The following is a 22,896-nucleotide window of genomic DNA, read 5'->3' as shown; positions in this document are numbered from 1 at the left end:
TCATGTACCAGTAGACACCATTTTGGAAATTTTATCCTGTGTGTACATGCATGTGCAAAGGCAAACCAAGAAGCTTCATTGGAAAATTTGTAGTGTGGTTGTAGCTTATAATGTTCATTTAATAGCAGTATTAGATTTTTGTGTGTGTAAACCTAATGTAAATGGCAAAAATGAAAAGTGTCATTTAGTTTGCCACAGTAAGCAGAAGTACCCTTAAAATTACCAGCTTGGATGGTTTCTAAAGAAATTTCATACTACTTTGTGACAGAAAACACACCTTATTAATTCCATCACTTGAGAACTTGAGGGAAAACCTGCTGTGAAGACTGTCATTCAGACTGACTTAAGCTGCCAGCCTTTTTTCACCTCTGAGATGGACTTTTAGCAGATAGCTTTGGAAGCTCACTGGAGTAAGGCAGCCAGAAATCCAAAGCTAAATTACCACTTGGGTCATTTTCTCTGTTGTATGTCATACTGTGAATAACAGTATTAAATAGGTGAGCATTCAGCTTTTTCTTTTAAAAAATAGATTGACAGAGCAGCTATGCAGAGCAAGCATGTTTGCCGTATGCCAAGTGCCAACTTGATGGTTTTCAGTGTCCTGCTGTTTTGAGCAACTAAATTTTGGTTTTCCCATTCAAACAAAAGGTATTGTTCTGATTAAACTCTACCGCTCTGTACATAGTACTGTGATGGCCTGTGTAGAGGTGTGCATGCATCAGCAAAATGATCCTACAGGGTTTAATTCACCAAGAGTGTGATCTGGAGTTGTTTGATAAACCTGGGTTTTGGCATATCTAGGGTATTCACAGACTCAAACACTGACCACGTTGGGATTGCTGGAGAGAGGAAGCATGGTGAGGAGACCTCCTCGTGTAGAGGAGGAAGCAGTCAGTTTATGTAGACCTGTAAGATGCACTGAGGGCCCATTTTCAGAAGTTAGTGACAAACTCTTTTCTATAGGTTCAGTTTAGCTGACAGGTTACACAGTAAAAAAAGGAGTGCTTACACAGGGATCAAAATAAAGACTTGACTGAGATAAATGCCTCTTTCACTTAAGTATTAGCAGTTTCAGCAACACAGTTTTTCCTTTGATTGATGAGCAAGTGCAGTCCTGGTACATCTCTGCATCTCTTAAAATACCTGAATTAATATGTCTATCCCAAATTGCTGATTTTCAATGAGATACATGTCGCTAGTCCTTCTCATGTCACTGCTGGGCTACATTTATTTCCATAGGATTTGGGGAAGGGGAGGTAAATTTCCTTTTGCATGGAATTGATACCTTGATAAAGGAGTTTGGAAGTTCAAGTTCAGAAGTTTTGACTTCATCTTCACAAGAAACTCTTAAGGTTTTTTTGGACGAAAGCCACTGGTTGCTCTGTTGTGTCTTTACAAAGATGGCTAAGTTAGCAAATACTCTTGCACAATTTAACATTGGATTTGAATGCTGACATTGTAATCATTGACTAGAGAGAAACTGGGCACTGCATCACCAGAGGTGGCTGCCTTGTAGTTTTCTACTGAGCTACCTAAAGCTATGTTTTAATCGATGTAGGAGAGTTCTTTTTGAGTACTGTATTTCAGTAGGACCCTGGCAATCCAGTTGATCACAGGACTAAACAGTGCTTTATATTCAACATAAGGGATTCAATTAAACTTCTCCATGTTGAAGGCATTGACTGTGAGGTACTTTTAATGTGGTGTGGGGTTTTGGTTTTTTGGTTTTCTTTTGTTTTTTTTTTTCTTCTTGACAGCAGGTTGTAGTTTTAGACCGTTTATACTGAGTCCATTCTTAGTTACTGAAATGTCAGGTTAGTGCTGTACATTAGTTGTTCTGTTGGGCTTGTGTGGCAAAGTTTTGGTACCTGGGAGGCTGCAGGGGTGGCTTCTGTGAGAAGAGGCCAGGGCTGCCCCCATGTGAGACAGAGCCAATGCCAGCTGGCTCCAAGATGGACCCGCCGCTGCCCAAAGCTGAGTCCATCAGCGATGCTGGTAGTGCCTCTGTGATAACATACTTAAGAAAGGGCAAAAAATGCTGCACAACAGCTGTGAGAGAAGAGTGAGAATATGTGAGAGAAACAACCCTGCAGACACCATGATCAGTGAAGAAGGAGGGGGAGGAGGTGCTCCAGACACCGGAGCAGAGATTCCCCTGCAGCCCATGGAGAAGACCATGCTGAAGCACGTTGTTGTCCTGCAGCCCACGGAGGTCCACGGTGGAGCAGATATCCACCCTGACTCATTTAGACACCTTTTTAGCTGGAATACTTTTAATAATCATAAACTTTCTTTTTTTAATTCATGGTAGGAATAAACAGATAATGCTGTTCGGTTTTGATCTCCTGAAATGTCAGCACATTATACTTATGTTATTTGTTGATGTAAGCTATGAGTGCGGGTTCTTGGTGAGTTCTCATATTCCATACATGTCTGTTCACTCTGCTAACTGTAGCATCAATTTATTTTTTGCTAGGGGTTTAGGGACTAACTTTTCAAGTTGGATTTTTTTTTTTTCCCAGGGGATGAATTGTCTTTGATATTTCTGTAACTTCTTACAGGTATCGGATGATGGTCGATATGTTTTGCTGTCTATCCGAGAAGGGTGTGATCCAGTGAACAGACTGTGGTACTGTGATCTACAGACAGAGTCTCAGGGTATATCAGGTATGTGTTTTCTTGCTTTGTAAGTTTTGCTTCATTTTAGACAATGTAAGACTTGAAATACTTATGTTCAAATATATATATTTAAATATGTGCATTACTTAGCCTCTTCTCTTCTTTTATAATGCAGAGATTATGAGAAAATATGCACTGCTTCTGCTAACATTCCCTTTTCTGTTATGTATCAGTAGATGGAAAACTCCATTCTTAGTTCTGTAGTTTGTTTAAAAGGTCACAAGGAAAAACTAAGATAATATAAGGAGCCTTACCAGTGTGTGTTCCATTTCTTTCTACACTTCTAGTACTTTTCAATGTTTAATTTTTTTTTTACATTTTAAAAATTCATGTGTCTCCCTTTAAGCTCTGATCCTCCCTGTTTTTTTAAAAATGTACCTGGTTTATAGGTAACATTTTTTTTCTCCATATAGTACTAAGAAATGAACAAAAATCCTCTGATATTTTAGTAATATAACTTTGCTTTGTAGCATCATTATGATTACAGTAGAAGTATCTACTCATATTTCAAATACATGTTCATGAACTGCTCCTTCCTTGCCTTCTTGTTGGATTAGCCTTTGGCTTTTGTGTATTTGGCTTTTTAGCCTCAGTGGTATGGGCTTGAAAGTATGGTACTTTACTCCATATGGCTATTGTTGATGGTTGGCATAGTTAGTTGTTTTACTGATTAGTGGTTTTGTATTTCCAGAGTATTGGATTATTGAAATCTGTTCCTCAATATGTGCTTTGCGTAGAACACAACTTAGCTCTTTTTGATTCTTTGCAGCTTCTGTCTTCAAAAACTTCGGAAACAGAATAAATACTGCAGTAGCTCCTTGTTAGGTATTGGATCTCAAGAAACTTGTTCTCTTGCCCATAAACAGAATATTCAAGGCTTATGAGTGTGATTAGAACTGATAGGAGCTCTGCAATATGGGGCGTATAGCTTTGTTTCTCCTTACCTTTATTATACTACATGGTTGTGTGGTCTTCCCTTAGTTCAGCAACAAGTCTTAGTACAATATTTTGAATTTTGGTGAGTTAAGTGTTAGTGATGATAGTTAACAGTTTTATACGCCTTTCTGGGGGATTATTAATTTTGTTCTGTGGGCATGTCACTCTCTCCTTTTATGAAGGATATTTCTTAATTACTTCTAAACTTGTCTTGGACAACTGAGTAGTTGTGTAATGTCCTCTTGAATGTAGAAAATGGCAGGCCTAAGCAAAATTATTACAGATGCTTTCCATACAACATTATTACAAACATAAAACTGTTTAGTACAGTGAAGCATTTTCATAAATGATAAATTGCATTCAAGTTGACACTTTTCAGCTAGAGATAGAATACATAAAAAGCAGAGCTCTCCTCCCATATTCACGCTCCCATTTATAGATACACTGGACAATCTTGAAGAGAATACTAGCATGGAGCCTTGAAAGACCATAGATGAGATAATGAAGCTTCTATTTTGTATTACCTGGTGTAAGGTAAACCTACAGCTTAACCTTTTCCGAGCTTGGAAATGCTTCTTCAAAAAAGTTTTTTTCTCTGGCCCAGTCTTTGACTTCCCTTCCTATTTGTTGATGGATGGGAGTTGTTCCATCTCTTCAAATTCTCCCTTTTTGCATATGAAAGGAAAGATCTATCTATAACCATTTGCTTGCACAAATTCTCTATTTATAAACTTAGGAACTCTCCATATCTGTCTCACTAAGTTGCCAAATGCATTTTCAGTACAAAGACTCTTATCTTCACCTGTCTTTCTGCCTCTATGGAAGTAAGCACAGACCTAACAGTAAACATCTGGGATGTTTCCTAGAGTTGATCTTCCGTTCAAATGTAAACACCCTGAACCAATGGTCCTTCAGCCTTTGATGGCCAGAGGCAATAAAGTTGAGCAAGCAGTGATATATGTAAGCTTAATTCTTGGCTCTATCAATCTAGACCACAAGAGGTGTAAGTTCAGTTCAGTTTGTAATTTTCTGGGACACCAAGTGTAGAAGAGTTTGCTTATGAAGTTAGGAGAAATGAATGCCAAACTTCATTATTTAAGCTGTTTTAGACAAGTAAATAAGCAGCTCTAGAATAATGGAGTTTAATGGCAAGTCTGTTTCTTGACTTAAGACTTGCAATTAACTGCCAATTTGTACAGACTGCTCAATAATATCTCAAGGTATGTTCAGATGGGTTAAGATTAAGCAATGCTTAGAGAATTCTTAACAAAACCATGAGATACAAAAATACTGTCTCTCATTATGCTGTCTACAGAATGCAGTGTTCAGAACAAGGGTCTATGTAAGTAGCAAATTTGTTATGAAGTGTTATGAGAATCAAGTGTCTTAGAAAAGTATCTGTACTTTTAAAACATATGACATTATCCTTCTATCTTTTAGAACAGACTTTATTTATGAGTAGACCTCATACTTTTGGTGACATCTGAGATACTTCTTGCCATTTTCCTCCTTCAGAACTATTAAATGTTTAATCTGAGCCTTTTTACGTGACCTGTTTACCATGATTTGTTTGTTCAAAAATCCATTCTAGTGTTCAGAATACCTCATCTTAGTTCTGAAAAAAATACAAAGGAAAGAAAAGTTGGATAGCTAGTGTTTTTCCAGTGTCCTACATGGTACTTCATATAGATAAATAATTAGATTTTCAGATGCATTTTTTTCTTCTCTACTTGCTCTTTTAGTCCAGGTTGTCCAAGAATACACTAGTTCTTTAGAAAATTTTATTTTTATGCTTTAGATCTTTCAAGTCTCAACCTTCTTTAGACTTATTCAGAGGCCATCAAACACAAAAGGCAATGAGACCTTTTTGAAAGGTAACAGGCAGTAATATTTTACATGGCATCCATTACATATGCCATGTATTTCTCTGTGAGGAAGTAAAAGCAACTTCTAAGCAAAAGGTAATGGATGAGATTCTAATTTTTATGAAGTTTATGGCAAAACCCTAATTATAGAATGACACTTTAACAGATTGTTTTTAAAGCTGCTCTGTAGCATATATTGTTTATAAAATGTTGCAATCATGTAATTGTGAATTTCTCTTTTTTTAAAATACTTTGTGTCCCAAGGTAAACATACCACTGCATAGTTTGAAATGTTACATGTAAAACCGTGAGTTAAGGAATTTTCTGTTAGTTAAAATTGCACAAAAATGCAAAGAACTGATGCTCATCTGTGACTTGCTACCTGAAAACCCTATTTCAAAATGTCATGTTAACTAACTTAGGGGCACCTTTCTTGATTTTGGTTGCTAGTAGTGCATTCTTTTCCTTTGACAGGTGGTAATCAGATTTCTTAGTTGCTTAAACAGTTTTCTTTAAAAAGAACATGTTCTCATAGTCAAAGACGACCACTGAAGAGTAAATTTCTTTTCCTTCTGATGTAGTGAGGCCCTTGTGGAGTTAACTGTAGTTCTGTTACTATTTCTTAGAGGTGATGGTTGCAGTGATAAAAGCTGCTTATTTGGCCCACTTGCTAACAAATGGCTATGAAGAAGTCATACAAGTTCAGTCTTGCAACCTCAGTACTGACTGCCAAAATGACAGGTGGTTCTCTGTAGGAAAACTGCAGGGACGTCTGTGAAATGCAGTTCATTATAGTTATAGATCAATAGTTTATTCCCAAGATAGAGAAACTTACCTTTTTACTGGGAGATAAATATTCGTATTTCATGATTTAAGAAAAGTAACGTGAGATAATGTGATTTTTTTTAAAAATTAGCACTGTTATTTGTTTACGCCTGTGTATATTTTTGGTGGTTCAGAAGCAAAGAAAATGAGTTCTGAAAACTAAAAATAAATGCTGTTATTAACACTTTCTGCTTCTGAAAAAGCAGAAATAACTTCTTGGGGGATGGGAGGTGGGAAAGTGTCTCTCATGTTAGGAACTAAAATGGCCAAAAACTAGAAGAAGAGGAGAAATCTCCTCTATCTGTAGGTTAGATGTAATTTGTAGAGGAAGGGGTGAAAAAGGCAGGGTGTTTTGAATGACTGAGTGTGTCTTACCTAAACAGTCTTCTTTTCTTTTATAACCCATGCAAAGTTTGCATTAGAAGATTCTGCATGTCTCTTTCAGTGGGAAGGATATCAGGACAAGATAATAAAATATAACCAAAAAGGTGCGTCAGACCTAATAACCAAAAAGTTGCAACAGACCTAGATCCAGTGTGTCCTGATCTACTATATTGAAAAACTGGTGGTTTATTTCTTACCTAAGACGCATCAGATTTTTTTGTTATTAATCTTTTTGCAGTGCTGATAGTAATTTCTATGTTAGTTTCCTTCAGACTAATATTATTGAAACCACAAAGGGACAACTTCTTGCCTGTTTGTTTATTATGGTGTGAGGTATGTTTCACAGCTTTTAAGTTGACTTATTTAGTGTCACACTTTAGCATTTAACTGTTACTGTACTGGTGATGGTCTAGACAGAGTTAATATGGCAGTGATAGTTTTGTTTGTTTGTTAGTTTTTTAACTTTGGTTGTCTTAGGCCTCAGTCCTCAAGATTAAAACTTGCTTTAGAGGTACTGAATAAATACTCCAGAGAGTTCACAATTCAGGATCTGCTGAAGCCTTAAATGAGTCAATAGGAATGTGACAAATTGAAAAATGTAATTTCTTGAAAGCAGTCCAGCCTTACCCAAAAAGAAGCACTAAGTTGCTCTATTCAGTGAAGACTGTACGAAGAAATTTCTCTTAGCAGCAACGTCTGTCATCAACACCATTCCCTGAATGAAATGAGAATTTTTTTTCCTTCTCCTAAGCCTGAATGATTATTAATTCTGTAAGGCAGATGAGTATCTTAAATTGATTTTATCCACATTGAGTTTGATTAGTTAAGAGAAGTCTTCATTGCATTACTGTGTACAGTGGTAGAATTTATTAACATTTGTTATTTCATACTTTATCTAATAGTCTGGTTCATTAAAACAGTGAAAAAACAATAATTGTAGTCTCTTCCAAAATCAGACACAAATTATCTGCTTTTTCAGTATTTAATGTGTTTTGAAAGTTCATAATTATAATTTGATCTTGTCTAATCCCAAAGTGTCTTCATTCTTATTTTATAGAAAATGAAAATGGAAGCTGGAAAACACCACATGTTAAGGAACAGCGAGAGAACAGAAGAAATTATATTTGGCCTCTTCAAAGTATAGCATGGTACATTTTCATAGTGTGCCTCTTAATCAGTAATGATCTCCCAAACTGACAAAAATCCGATTTCCAGGGCAGTTGAGTTCCAATTATCCTAATAAGACTTCTAAATGCAATTAATAAAGAGATTATCTGGATAAAGTCTTACAAACAAGCAGCATTATTAATTACTGCTATCCTCACAGGTTAAAACATAAACTGAAGGCAGCTCCCATCTTACATCAGTGTAGAATCTATACCTTTTATATTGTATTTCCTGGAAAGGAGAAAATGAGTCTGAGATAATTTGACACTCCTCTGCAAAGGTTCCAGTTAACATACCCTCTACTACCTTTTGCTGTTGCTGAAACAGAGACCTAGCACAGAATTTGCAACCAATGTGGCCATAGTTTGTATTTGCGTTCTTCTCGGTACCATCCTCCTGCTAGAAGTCTCGAGCCCTTCAGATCTTCTGGCTGATGGAAGCATGTGTTCAGGCTTCCCACTGCTTCATTGTAGGGACGGGGTACGCTACCTGTATAACTCAGGGGCTACGTCTATACAGTAGCAGGTTAGGCACAGCCTGTACTCTGACACTGAAGCCAAGAGGTACATGCCAGCTCACCTCCATGTGTCAAAGCTCTCTTCCTCCAAGACATCATAACTATGTCCAAGTTGCCTGTTGGAAATTATTTTGGCATATACTGTCCCCCAGACTGTGACCACATACTGTCTGCTAATAGGTACAGACTAAAAATGCGACTGGGGATGTGCTAGCGGTTAAATAGTCCAGAAGTCATGGAGCAGTGCTTCAGGCTTGTGCCCCACCTCTCTTTAATATACTTATGTATGTATATAACCAGGTTGATTTCACACAGCAGCCTGTTTTGTGTCAATTATTCTGCAGCTGGGGATGTGAATTACCTGGCATCGAGTATAGACTTCTTGTCTTGACGTCTTTGCCATCTCCTCAGCTCTTGAACAGTTCAGCTGGAATGTTGGGTGATGGACAGAAGTGAGGAAAGGAAGCGAAGCAATACAGCTGCAGTTTGCCTGAATGAAAGTTATGTTCCTTTAAGGACCAGTGGTTACAAAACAGAATGGTAGAAATATTAGTATGATGGTAATGACTGTAATAATTTCAATCAAAAAGTTGTCTTCAGGAAACAAAGAGGTAAACTTTAAAAGATGGTCTCCATCTCTCCTTCTTTCTCTATATGCATGTCTTATATCTTTGACCAAGCACTAATTTGTGAGGTACAGAATTGTTTAGGTTGGAAGGGACCTCTTGAGATCATCTAGTGCACCTCCTTTGCTCAATCAGGGTCAGCCAGAACAGGTTGCCCAGGACCATATCTGATTGGGTTTTGAATATCTCTACAGTTATTCTTCACAAGCTCTCTGAGCAACCTGGTGCCAGTGTTTGACGACCCCACATTAAAAAGTGTTTTCTTGTCTTCAGATTGAATTTCCTATTTTTTTGGGCCCATTACCTCTTGTCCTGTCAGTGTGCACTTCTGAGAAGAGTCTGGCTCCCTCTTCTTTATTCCCTCCCATCAGGTATTTACACACATGGATAAGATCCCCCTGAGTCTTCTCTTGTCCAGACTGAAAAGTTGAAGCTCCCCCCTCTCATATATGCTCTAGTCCCTTAATCATCTTTGTGGCCCTGTGCTGGGCTTGCTCCAGGAAGTCCATATCTCTATTGTACTGGGGAGACTGGAACTGGATACTGCACTCAAGATGTGGCCTCATCAGTGCTGAGTAGAGAGAAGGAATCACCTCCCTTGACCTGCTGGTAACATTCTTCTTAGTACAGCACAGGATGCTGTTGGCCTTCTTTGATACAAGGGCACATTGGTGGCTCATGGTCAGCCTGTTGTCCAGCAGGACTCCAAGATCGTTTTCTGCAGAGCTGCTTTCCAGCTACTCAGCTCCCAGTGTGTACTTGTGCCTGGGGTTATTCTTCCCTAGATGCAGGACTTTGTTTTTCCTCTTGTTGATCTGCATGAGATTCCTTTCAGCCCAATTCACCAGCCTGTCCTGGTCACTCTGAATGGTACCACAACAATCTGGCTTATCAGCTCCTCCCCCCAGTTTTCTATCATCTGTAAACTTGCTGAAGGCGCACACTTTCCCAGCATCCAGGTCATTAATGAAGGTCTTAAGAGTATTGGCCCCAGTATCAACCCCTGGGGTACACCACTAGTGACTTATCTCCAGCCAAACTTCAGCCAAGGCTGCCAGGAACTTCCACATGCACAACCAGTTCTTCTTTGTTTGTAAGTATGAGGTCAAGCAGAACACCTTTCTTTCCTTTGGCTTCTTGATCACCTTGGGAAGTTATCATCAAGGCACTCTAGAATTCTCCTAGATTGCTTGAGCCCTGCTGCATTGTCCTTCCAGCAGATGTCACAGTGGTTAAAATTTCCACCATAAGGAGCAGGGCCTGTGAACATAAGGCTTCGTCCGGTTGTCTGAATAAGGCATCATCTACTTATTCTTCCTGATCAGGTCTATAGCATATACCCACTACAGTAGTACCCATGTTGATCTTGACTGCTAATCTTGACCCCTAAGCTCTTGACTGGCTCCTGACCTGTCCTAAGGCAGAGCTCCACAAATTCCAGCTGCTCTTTCACATAAAGGGCAACTCACCTCCTTGCCTTCCCAGCCTGTCCTTTCTAAAAAGCCTTCATCCATTGCAACACTCCAGTCCTGTGAGCAATCCCACCATGTCTCTGTGATTCCAATGAGGTCATAGCCCAGAAACTGCACACAGACTTCTAACTCTTCCTTCCCCATGTTGTGTGCATCAGTGTAGAGGCGGTTCAGGCAGCCACCCAAGCATGTTGATTCCCCAGTACAGGTTTGAGAGCTTTCTCCATGAGGCTGTTCTGCAGGCACTTCCTTCCTTACATTCCTACACTTGGAGAGATTCCACTTCAGCTCTGTTCTGTCAATTGCTGTGTCCCTTCTGTTCCTACCTATTACTGAGGCCCTTGGCTTGCCTACCCCATCCACAACTTCCTTACTCGTTTGTGGAAGAGTCTCTTTCTTCTCTGTCATTTCTAGTTTAAAGCTCTGCTTACTAGGTTGGTCAGCCTGCAAGGATACTTTTGACCTGCTTAGTCAGGTGGATAACAGTACAGCAGTAGCAAAGGATGAGATAAACTAGAGTAGCTGCTGACTCAGTTTCTCTAATGGATCTGTATGGGTGGATGTCTTCTGTTCCTTATTTGCAGCCTGTTTTCTATGGAAATAAGAGATGCTTAATCCCACTTTGGGTTTTGAACCATTGGCTCCCAAATTCAAACAACTGTGATGGAGAGGTAGGAGTCCCAGTGGTGCAACCCTGGGAGAGGAATGCATGGGAAGTCAAGTGGCCAGGGAGAGGTGAGAACCTGTTAAGTAAGGGCTGTGGCATAAGTTTGATCTTGTTATATCTTGAAGATTCACTCAAATGAGCAATATTATGGATGCCTGAGCTGTGGAGAAGGCTTCAGAAGAAATTTTTGCCTTATTAGACTTAAGACACTTTCAGTCAAGGTTCTCTCCCCTGTGGATGATCCAAGGCATGAAAGTCAATGGAAATTTGTCCTTCAGTTGTGACATTCATAACAGCTCTCTTCTCTGAATTCTCTGATAAATAATAAGATGACACCCTGCTTATGCTGAATCTTAATGTAAATTGAGTTAAAATGTCAGCCAACTTTATACACATCTGTACATCACACTCCATTAGTTCCAGTACTCAGAGACTTAAGTGTCTCTTCATTGCATACAAGATTCTGATTATGCTTTGTAGTCTTTTAAGAGGACTCTTAAGAGGCACCCTTCCTGTGCATTTGTTTACTCAGATTTTTACCATGTTCAGCAGGGCTTTGTCATCACGAGGGATTGTGGTGACCTGAGATGGCAGTTTCAGAACTAATCCATGGATTAGAAGGAGCAGTAATAAACACAGCTAGGTTTCTAGAGAGCTCCTTAAACAACCTGTTTTCTATTCTGACTTTTCCCAGAGGTGACAACTGTAAGTCATAGATCAATTCAGTGTGTGTTAGACAAGTGTGTTCTCAGAGTTGAAATAAAGTCTAACTGCTATAACTGGGAAAATGCACTGGTATATCATAATAAAGAAGTATTAGCTGAGGTGGTGGTGTATGATTTAAAGGACGTATAGGGTGGACAAATAGGGTAGTTCTGTTTGGTTTTAAATTTGTATGCCCATTTAGTTGAACGGGCTATTAACTGAGATGTAGGTTGGGTATGTAATAACAAGGCTAAGTTCCTCTTAAGTCACATGTTCATTAAGCTCATCCGGCAGCTAGTTGCATCATTGACTGCTGTGAGATCCAAAGTGTGGATGAGATGGTTAATGAATTTTCTTACGTTATGCTGTACTGCAGGAATTTGGTCACTGCCAAATTCTGTGTTGGAGGTAAAGAGAGAATCACTTCCAGACCCTAGATGTGTTAGAGGAGATGATGGACTGAATTTACCTGTTTAGACCATTAGTTGAGACTCCTGCATTCCTGTGCTCCCCCTGTAGCTATTATGCAGAAAGAGTCTGTGTGAAATGAGAGTCCTCAGGATGATTCAGTCCATGTGGAATACAAGTAGCCCTCTGGACGGGTCTGGACCTCTGCTGATTGCAGAGGGTTCCCATGGCTGTTAGCTCACATGCTCCTAAAATTAAAGGGAGGGAAAGAAAAGGGAAAGACCACAAAACTGAAAGCCACTTTCAAAAATTAAAACAGGAACATTCCTCCCATGGCATTTGAAAAAAGTACAAAGCTGAGGTGAGAAAGAAAATGATCTGATGAAGACACAGGTGTTCGTGAAAGATCTCCAAAAAGAGAACCAGTTGCAAGACTATTTAAGTGAGTATTAGTTATTTCAGAAATTGTACTGACTGGCAAAGAGGGAATGAGGGAAATTGAAAAATGAGAGAAAATGTTAGGATATTACAAGTAGCTTAGGATCTAGCAGATAGCACATCTGATATAGATGCTTCTTGTATGTTTTAAGGACAGAGTGCTTTGACAGTGAAACTCCAGTTTAGTGACCTTAAAGAAGAAGTGAAATAACATTAGATTAGAAAGAAGAGGGGCTTTGATTATTTCAGTCAAAATGCCTTGATATCCTGGAGATGCTCACTGAGGAAAGACATGTACGAATAGTCTGAATTTGCAACTGAAAGCTGACAAGTTGTCCATTGTTTTTTGTTTGGTTTTTTTTTTTTAAACACCATTTTACAGTGATATTCACTAAACTGGTTACTGGATTGTTGAAGATGTTTGACCAGAGAAAGCTTCTGTCAAATATGGCAGAGACAGGACTACGATTTTGTAATGAGGAAAGAACAAATAACAGAGCTGGTAATTAAGGGAAAGGACTTAATATATGGAATGCACCTCAAAATTGAAGGGGCACAACTGGTTTTCTGGTGTTATAAAAGGTCTTGTAGTAATTCTGTACTTGGGTTGTGTGTCCCCCCCTCATCCCCCCCCGGTTTTTTTCTGCTTCTTTTGTAATAAACCCCTGCCACCCCTGTTCCCTGTGGCACTTCCAGTCTTTGGACCTGTCTTTTAAAATCCGACAGAGGCAAAATTCTCTGGTTATAGGAGTCTCCTTTATCCTGTTAAATTTCTTTGAGATGCATCAGAACTTAAATACTGTTTGAGCAGTGGGACAAAATAATAAGTGCATGTGCATGTACTTAAGGACTAAAGTTACACTACCACTGTAGAAGTTCACATGCTCAGTGTACTGAGTATGTCACTATACAGCAGCATCCTGGAGGTAGCAGCAAGGATGAATAGGCAGATCTGACTTCTCTTGTCTTGATGGAGCAAAACAAAAGGTAGGGCTTCCCTTAACTACAGAGGGATCAGGGTAATAAACTGTTCCTATCCCAGACATTTTATAGACGTTACATGTTGCTAGCTCTTCTCATACTGAATAGTAATGTTCTGGTTTCTAGGTTGAGGCCCTTGTATTAGGTGAAAGACATTTGTGTTTCTATGAAATGATTCATAGTTTGGATCCCTTTGATCATGTGCTGTACTGGTTATTTAGAAATAGTAATTGCTTTTATAATTTTTCTCATTTTAAGGAGGCCTTAAGAAAAAAAATTTGGAAAATTCCATGCAACCTGGCAATATTACACTGGATATACTTGGAGGTTGGGAGGTGGCAGATTTCATATGAGCGTATACAACTTGGAAGCCTTCTGTCATGTATAGAGATTATGATGTAGTTTTTCTTTATATTCACTGATGGGGGTTTGTTTGTTTTAGCTGAACTAGTCTAATTCAGCACACAGATGGGCATATAGGAGGGGGTTATACTCTTGTGGAATATTTCAAGTCTGGTATCAACTTATTTCCCATAGTTCTGAATTTATTTATATTGTAAAGTCATAGTTTAGAAAGTTACATTGCAGCTTCTCATTGCAATAGAGTAAACATGCTGTACTTAGGGAGGGTTGTTAGAGTTAAGGTTGGCTAGCTCATTTGTGGGATTTGTTTCTAACTTAGTGTATATTAGAAATGTCGTACAATTTTTTTGAAATTTTTTTTTACCTATATGTTAAGAGACCTGCTGGTTCAAAGTAAAGTTTTATTTTGTTGGGCTGAAAGACCAAAAAAAAAAATAATTTTCCCTCAAACAACACAGTATCCGGTTGAATTATTTTGCTTAAATTTGCAGGACAGAGTGGAGAAGCAGAGCAGGGGTGGGGAGGGGGGATTCATCTTAGGAAAAGAAGGAAGAAACAGGAATGCAAAATGAAACAGTATGTTTCGTGTGTGGAAATGAAAAACACTTATCTGCCTGACAGAACTCAGAAGATGACTGTGAATTCAGGGATGAGTCAACTACTGTGGGAATTACTGAGCAACATAATATAGACCATAACAGGCTTACAGGAGTTCAGATATGTCCTCCCTCAGCAGATGGAAGGAATGCGTAGTCTTCCCTTTTTACTTTTATTTACATGTAGCATGTTTTTATAGCAATAAAAAGATTTTCTTTTTAATTTCAAATTAAATTAATTAGTTTCTGACTGTTTTGAAAATATTAATGCAACAGGATAAGCATATCCAATTGGAAAAACAAAGCTGTAAAACCTTTCTTGCCTCCTTAAATTGTGAACTTTTTCCATATTTATGCTCAATTACATGCCTATCCTATATCTAGACAATACAAATATATAAGTAAATCTGCAGCTTTTCCATCTTAGAGGCTGAAAGGGAAGATCCAGATTGTCCCACAAGAATCAGCAAGAACTGGAACAAAATGAAATTAAAAGTTCAGCCCTTTTTGCTAACAATCTATAAGTAGTAGGAACAATACCTTACTTTCCAAAGCAGAATAATAATACTATAGCTGTTCCTCTGTCTCTCATCCCAGATGGCATTGGGTTTTTTTGCAGCTCCTTTAATCTTTTCTTTACCCCACTGGTCTTGTTTTCTGACTAAGAGTCTGGCAGGCAGTGATGGTAAAACAAAATGCCTTGTTGTTTCGAGGTGCCTGACTTAGGTTTTAGCTCACGTTTAGTTATCTTTGTTGTTTTAAATAATTTCCATTTTTTCACAGAATGTAATGCAAGAATGCATTTCATTTGCAAGAATGGAAGTCATCTTCAGTCACCTTGCTAGTGAAGAAGGATTACTGTATTGGGCCTTACAAATAAGGAACATAATGTATATTTCCATGTTTTGTCCCATATTGGATATATCTGTAACATGATCTGGACATTACAACACTGAAATATTTCAACATTTATCTTTCAGATTCTCTGCTACCCCATGGAACCTGCAGTCCATTCTATAAAATTCCTTTCTATAAAATTCAGAGACAGGGACCACAGAAAAGGATGCATGATAACCTGCCAACTGAGCTACTGAAATTAGGAAATAGGCAGTGTTGAGGTGAGAGGGACAAGGTCGAAACTACATGGGATGTAGGCACTCCATGTTCAATAGGTAGCTACCTCTCTGAGGTATCACAAAATATGCAAGGAGGTGGTGGTGTTCCCATAATGGCATAGCGTGGAGAACACGTACTATGTCTTTGCTTTGACTGTGGATGCTCTCTTGGGGTGAGACTCTGTATTCACTCCGTACTTTGCCTTCACCTGAGCTTCTTATCTTAGTTATTATATATATTTTAATCAAGTCCGAATCAAAAAAGTGACATTTTAAGTACTTGGGGAGAACATGTTCCTTGTGGAAATCATCTGCTGGAACCTCTGTCACTTCTGTGCATTTCAATACAGTATTCTAGGTGTCAACCAATCCAAAGTAAATTGCTTTGATGTAGAAGGAACCTCTGGCTTAACTTTCTCACAAGTTATCTTTTTATGAAATGTGGTTTGCCCAATATTTGCCACTTCATTATTGCTTTAGTAATCTTGAGTTAATGCATTTCATTAACTTCCTGCACAGCATGAGTTGTGGCTTCTCTTTGCATGTACTCCCTTTAAATTATAAGTGAGGAGATGACGATATCATTAAAGACTCTATGCAAGCATGACATTTTATTAGTTCTGCTGTACTGAGGGCAGTTGTAACGTGTGCATTCATTGATTCTTAATATGTTTCAGTGGCTGTGGACAAGTGGAAGTTAACTTGCCCTGTGTTGGGCAGGAAATGATCTTGACTCTGAGTGGAGATCACATTTAATAAATGGAAGCAGACTATTTCTAAATGTTTAAGAAATTTAAAGGATTTGACTTGCTTATTTCTACACTTGAAACTTTAACTGTGTCAGCTCTTCCCCCTTTACTATATGTGGTTACTCCTATTTTGTCAACAGCCATAGGTTAATTGAATTTGCAGTGCAATCTTCTGTAAAAATCCTTGTCAGTTTGTTTTCCCCGGAAGATAATCTACACAGCAGTGTTTCAGTTTCTTTCCACGAACATTACAGGGAGCATCTGAGCATCTTTTCTGCTTCCCAGGTTGGCTAAAATGTTCTTCATGCTTCCCTCCCCCCCTTCACAATCTTTCTACTGTATACAGACTGAGTCATTTTCCTCTTCAAATATTCAGGTTGTTTGCTAAGTTTTTAAGTGGGCCATTGTGAGCTATTTGTGCCAAGAATGCTCCTTTTTAGAATAGAAAATTGCTGTGATAAGTAACTTATGACAAATAAATAGCTATTTTTTTGAGAATTTTAAATTAATCTGAAAAGATAAGAGGTTTGGGGGATATTGTTACCCCTACTACCACATGCATCTTGTGAATCCCACCAGGTTAACCCAGTTTGCAGCTTAGTTTTTACCACAAAGCTCTTCGTGTTAGAAATGACCAGATTTACCAATTGGAATTTTATGTTTACAACTAACTTAACCAAATACACTTTAAAAAAAGCTTTTATTATCTCATATCGAAGTGTTTTGCAAATACTCCATTCCTCATGACTAGATACCTGTGGTCATAATTCGCAATATTATGGCAAGACAATACTGGGAGAAGACACCACTGGGAGAAGATAGCTGGGCTGTTCTTTAAGCTTTTGGGGGAAACTCCCTTGCTATACTCTGCTTCAAGTAGCTGTGGATATGGGGGCTTTTCCCTTCATGCTTGCTTCTGGTTGCTTATGGGGTGGAGTTGAGAGAGATTAGGGAAAATTAAAATGATGGGATTCTTGTCAGGATTTCACCACTCTTTGTCAGCCACTGAACCAACTAATACAGTTCAATTTTGCTTTATGAAATTTCAGTGGCAGAGGCATAACGGCTGTACATTGTAACGGCTGTACATCAGGAAGGACAGCACTGTGGGTTCATGTCCAGAAGGTTTCAATTCAGGACTCCAGATTTCCCTACTTGTCCCGCCAAACTGCAAGTAGGATTTTTCAAGCCTTGACTCTTATAACAAACATTTAAAAGTGATCTAATGCTAAGTATTTCTTTACAAAACAAACACATTTTCCCAGTAGCTGAGCATTATAAGGCATAATGTTTTAGTAGCTATTTTATCAAACTTGTCTTCCAGAATACAGACAGCACTCAAGTGTGCTTGTATGTTGAACCAGTCAAACAAGAAAACGTATCTCATTAATCACTTTAACTGTTGTTCTTGGTATACCTGAAATGCCTCATATTAGCCAAACAGCTGGATACACAGTAATCAAGCAGTTGTGTATTAGCAAACCTTGTTGTATACCTTACAAAAAAACCCCAACCAACCAAACAAAAAACCCAAAACCAAACAAAAAAACAGTAGTGCTTTTTCTGTAGCATGTCTCTTACTGTTTCTGTGCCTGGTAATAATTTTGTTTTTCCCTTATCTTGAGAAATGAGATTGTTTCTTTTTGATTAGATTGTCAGCCTTGACTATTTATTCTTTTGAATCTGTGGTTTGGTGCAGGGAAGAGGGGGTTTAGCACAAGTCTGTTGGTGTGCAACAAGAAATAAATGAAAGCTCTTTAATCAGCCTTGGCTATAAACTTAAACCAACATGACATGGCCGATTGGTCTTGTTGAAGTTGTTCGTAATATTGACCTTTTTATTTTGTATTATGGTAGCAGCTAGGAAGCCTAATAAAAAAAATCAGGATCCTCTTGTTGTGAGCACTGTAGAGCTAATTTATGAGTCACTCAGAGCTCTGGGCAGAGCCCCACTTTCCTCTTCCTGTGGGAGCTGAAGCATGAGAACAGAGGGGAAAAAGGAGGGGGATATAAGGCAGCATGGGGAGCAGAAGGGCTAGCTCTTGCTATAACCTCTGGGCACATAGAAACTGTGAAAGGCTGCTGTGACTTCTGGAATGCAAAAAGTTGAGAGGGTTGGCTAGTTTGAAAGCAGAACCTGGGTTGTTGGGTTGGAAAGGATTGCACTGGCTAGAATCTAAACACAGGTTTGTAGAAGTTGGAGGTACAAGGAGTTTGGGGAGAGAGGACAGTGGTAGGGGCTCTTATGCTTCGGTACTGGGCTGCTTGGAGGTTGGTAGTTTGTGTCTGGTGGGAACAGTGGGAGGTGGTGGGAGGACATGTATATGGGAAGAGGAGCTAGTGTAAAATATTTGAGAACCACTGGCTTGGAAAGATGCAATAAAAATTGAGCAAAAACTGAAGTTCATAGCTTGCTGGTTGCTTAGTCATTGTCAGCTGCAACTGCTTTGTACTAGACTGGCAGAGACAGGTTGCAAGAAGGAATTTAAGAGCAGGGTTATCAACCATAAGAATTTTTATTTTGTTCCTTTGTTTAGAAGGTGGTTCTTTTTTTCCCCACGCTGAAGAAAGCATGTATGTGGCTTGAGGGCAGGTGGAAAAACAAAGGTGATATTTGTCCACTTCCTGTGGAAAATAGGATTATCAGGCCTTTTGTATTTTAGTTTAGTCTTGCAATTTATAAGGCTCTCTTTAAAAAAAAAAAAATAAAAAGCAATGAACAGTGCTATATACAGTAACATCAAAGGGATGAGTCAGTATGTGCTGGGTAGCCTGAAAAAGTGGATCAAAACCTTTGTAGTGAAAATGAACAAGAGAAAAAGGATAATGAGGAGACAGTAGACATCAGCTAGAAAGTGGAATGTGGTGGGAGGGATAGTACTCCTCTTTTTTTGAAAGACTTTTCTGTAATTGAAGTAACTTTTAAAAAAAAACTTTCAAAAATCAATATTGAAACAAGGCCATTATATCCTAGTTCCCTAACAAATAGGGAGAAAAAAATCAGTTGAATCTTGGAAAATATGTGGAAGCCTCAACAATAGAGTGTTTATTTTAAGAAAACAGTTTCATATCCCTTAAATGGCAATTCCAAAGAGTTTTGCTTTCAACGTCATTTTTTTTAATTGGAGGCAAATCATTAGCAGTAAAATTAAATAGCTTGCTATTAATTTGAGCAAGGAGATCTTTGTGCTGCTGCTGTCTGACTGGACATTACATTTATAAGTAGTATCCACAATGAAGTTATTTTTTAGATTATGTATTTGTGCTTTTCTTTGTGTATATTAGCAAAAGTGTGGCATGAGAGAGAGATCACCTTTGGTTCCTGTTTTTCTGTTGCTGTGTTCTGGTGCATGAGGACATAAGCTATAACTCTCTCAAAACAAATCATATATATTCTCTTCTCCTGTCTTTTGAGTGATCATCCAAATGGAAGTAAAATAGAAGCCTTGAAACTGATGGCAAAATCTCTGCTCATAAAAGTGCTTGATTTCTTTCTTCTGGGCTAATCTTTGATCTATCTTGACATGTCTGAACTTTTTAACTCAAAGGAAGAAATATTGCCTCCTTCCATTTATTTATTTTTTTTTAAATTGCGAAGACATTAACTTTCCATGATCATTCAGTAGCCATCATCTGTCATCTGCAGGATGAGTGGTACTGAGAGCCCTCTCAGTACAAGCACAACAAAGTTGCAGTCCTTTCAGGGACATCTTAATATCTCCTCTCCAGTATTCTCTCCCTCAGACATTCACAGGTGAAGTCAGCTCCCAAGAGACTAAGACATCTTACTTTCAAAGAGAGTCCAAATTGTTTGAAAATCTCTCTTGCCTTTGGAGACCAGAGTGAGACACTTAATTAAATATTTGTGGCTATGAAGAAGAAAGAGGCAAAAAACCCCTGAGTTCTTTCGCGTAGCTGCCTGGCTCAGAGCAAGAGCTTGAGAGCAAGCTGAGTATTGCATGACTCAAAAATAAATTAGATTCTGATGTGGAAGTAGATGTCTGAGTGAAGGGCTGTGCTATGCCATTCATTTCCCAGGACATGTTATGAACATGTCACTGGGGCCCTGAAAGAGTCCCTTCCAATTTGAAGCACACTGTGTATCATGAGATTATCTGTCTTCTATTGAACGTAAAAACTATTGTGGATTAGTACTGTGACAAACTCCAGAGTAAATGCCCAGTTTTCAAAATCTCCTCTCGTAGAGGATGCTTGAAATTTGGAAGCCTTTGAGTGTATGAATTTTCAGGGTCTGAGGAGTCTCTTAAATAAAAGTCTGATGGATCTGACTTGCTTTAGTGAGCCAGTATTCAGCAATTAAAATGTGCTTCTGTGTGAAAACTCAGATACTTTTTATGTGGTGACTGCACTCCCAACCAGCAATCTTGTGCAGTTAAGCTGATGACTGGTATGAGTAGCAGTGGTGAAAATTAAAAGATTAACCTTCATCTGCCTGTCAACATAATTGTTACTTTTGCGGTTATAAACTTCTGTCAGTCAGCGTATTCAACCACTACCACCTTTGTTTGTTTGTTTTTGTTAGTATTCTGGGACACCAGAAAAGGATGATGACTATATAAATTGTTGTCATCCTAAACATCTTGTGGTTCCTGTCCTCATAGGTCTCTTCTCTGGTGACAAATGATGTGAAATTTTATAGTAGGGATAAAACTTTTCATTTTATTTTAAAAAAAGAAATTCAGCTTTCTTTGGTATCCACAGTAACAAGTACAGAAATTGAAGTTAAAAAAAAAAAAAAGAAAAAGTTTTTTGACATTGGAAACACCAGGAACAGCTTTGTGTTTTTCCTTAAAAATACTTTTTTTGTGTCCAGCTGTGTGGTATGTTACTGAATTAGTTAATGGTTAGACTAAGTAATTCTTCACTAGATACCAAATACAGAGAATAAAACGTAGGGAGCAATAGCTAGCTATTTACACACAAGCATCATCTGTCAGCTTCTTATGTTTTGCAGTTGGTTGGCTGTAGGGGTTTTTTTATTTGTTTTGTTTGCTTCTTTTTTAAGAAAGCTGCCGGTGGAGCAAAATCAGAGGTCTCGGAAGGAGCAATATGTCTGTAGAACGGGGTAGCTGACTCATAATTACAGAGTATTTCTGAAGAAAAGTCTTCAGCAGTTGGAAGGTGCAAATCAAGTGAATATGCACAGTTGATGCAGCTGCTGACAGGGGAAGTAGGAAGCAAGAGATTAACATCAGTGTGGTGGCTTGAGGTTTGCAGGTGAAGTAAAACTATTTCAGTTAAAGGTACTCTAGCTGGTAGAAATCTCCTAAGCACTGAGGTTCTTGGGTACGTTTGTGCTTTCAGGATAGAGCTGCTAAGACAGACTGGAGGGATGGGCACAATGCATCAATGTATAGCCGTGCTCTGCTCTGCTCTGCTCTCATTTCACATAGGAAGGTGCTGTACACCACTATTTGAAAGCTGTGTACTGTAGCTATCCTAAAGCAAACTCAAATTGTTCCAACGCACTCTGAAAGATGGCAGCAGCCTAATACTGGATTCTCTGTTATATCTAAATATCCAGCAGTCATCAGTGTGAGATACAGGATGCTCTCTGATATGATGAGAAATATAGGGAGAATACATTCAATAAGTACTTGTAGGGAATTACAGCCATGTGACATGCAGTAGTTGAACGTTGCCTGTTACAGTGTATAGGGTAAATCCAAGAAAGGAAAAGAGAAGATATGAATGGGAGAATACTAAAAGGAGATATGACTACTAGACAAAGTTTAAGTTGCACCGTGAGATTTGGGTTGGCTTTTTTCCCCTGTGATGAAAGACTTTATGTATCCTGTGATTAAGGTTTGTGGAGATGAAAAGAGGTTGCCAGGTAGCACTAGCAAGTGAAACAAATTTTCAGTTAGTGATTGACAGTCCAAGGGCAAAAGATATTTCTCTGCTATAGCAAAGGTGTTCAAAACTTGACATGTATATATGTGTCTGTACACATATGTATAGGTATAAATATATGTACACCCATGTATTATAAAATTTAAGCCATTTTAAATGTGCTACAGGCTATGTAGATAAATTAGTATTGGAAAATGGAATCTATAAAGGATGCAGATGATTCTTTACAAAAATAAAATTTGAGGAGTAAGAGCCTTTTCTTCAGTGGGAAACATATAAAAACCAGAAATTGAGGGAACAAGTGATTTTAATCCATTTTCCTGAGACTGAAAAAGAAAAAATAATCCACTAAGAGTCCTAAATTGTAGAGTTTAACTATTGATTTCCTTCTAGAAATAAAAATGGAAAAAAAATCCAGAGTTCAAAGAGTAGATACAGAGACTTTGTAAAATTTACCTTAAAAATACAATAAGGTAAGAAGGAAATAGTATGATGACTTAACTAAAAATAAGATTTTTATCTTCACAGG

At 38.4% G+C, this 22,896-nt stretch overlaps 1 protein-coding gene across 1 annotated transcript in view; it reads left to right on the top strand.

Moving 5' to 3' along the window:
• The window catches only part of PREP (prolyl endopeptidase), a 110,555-nt gene that overhangs the window by 28,408 nt on the left and 59,251 nt on the right, over positions 1-22,896 (top strand). The window contains exon 7 of the mRNA XM_072855588.1: positions 2,562-2,667. Within this exon, the coding sequence (XP_072711689.1) occupies positions 2,562-2,667 (106 nt within the window). The remainder of the gene's footprint in view (positions 1-2,561; positions 2,668-22,896) is intronic.

Source organism: Ciconia boyciana, chromosome 3 (genome assembly GCF_034638445.1).
Source record: "Ciconia boyciana chromosome 3, ASM3463844v1, whole genome shotgun sequence".
NCBI classification, from domain to species: domain Eukaryota; kingdom Metazoa; phylum Chordata; class Aves; order Ciconiiformes; family Ciconiidae; genus Ciconia; species Ciconia boyciana.
This window is presented reverse-complemented; position numbering and strand designations above follow the sequence as displayed.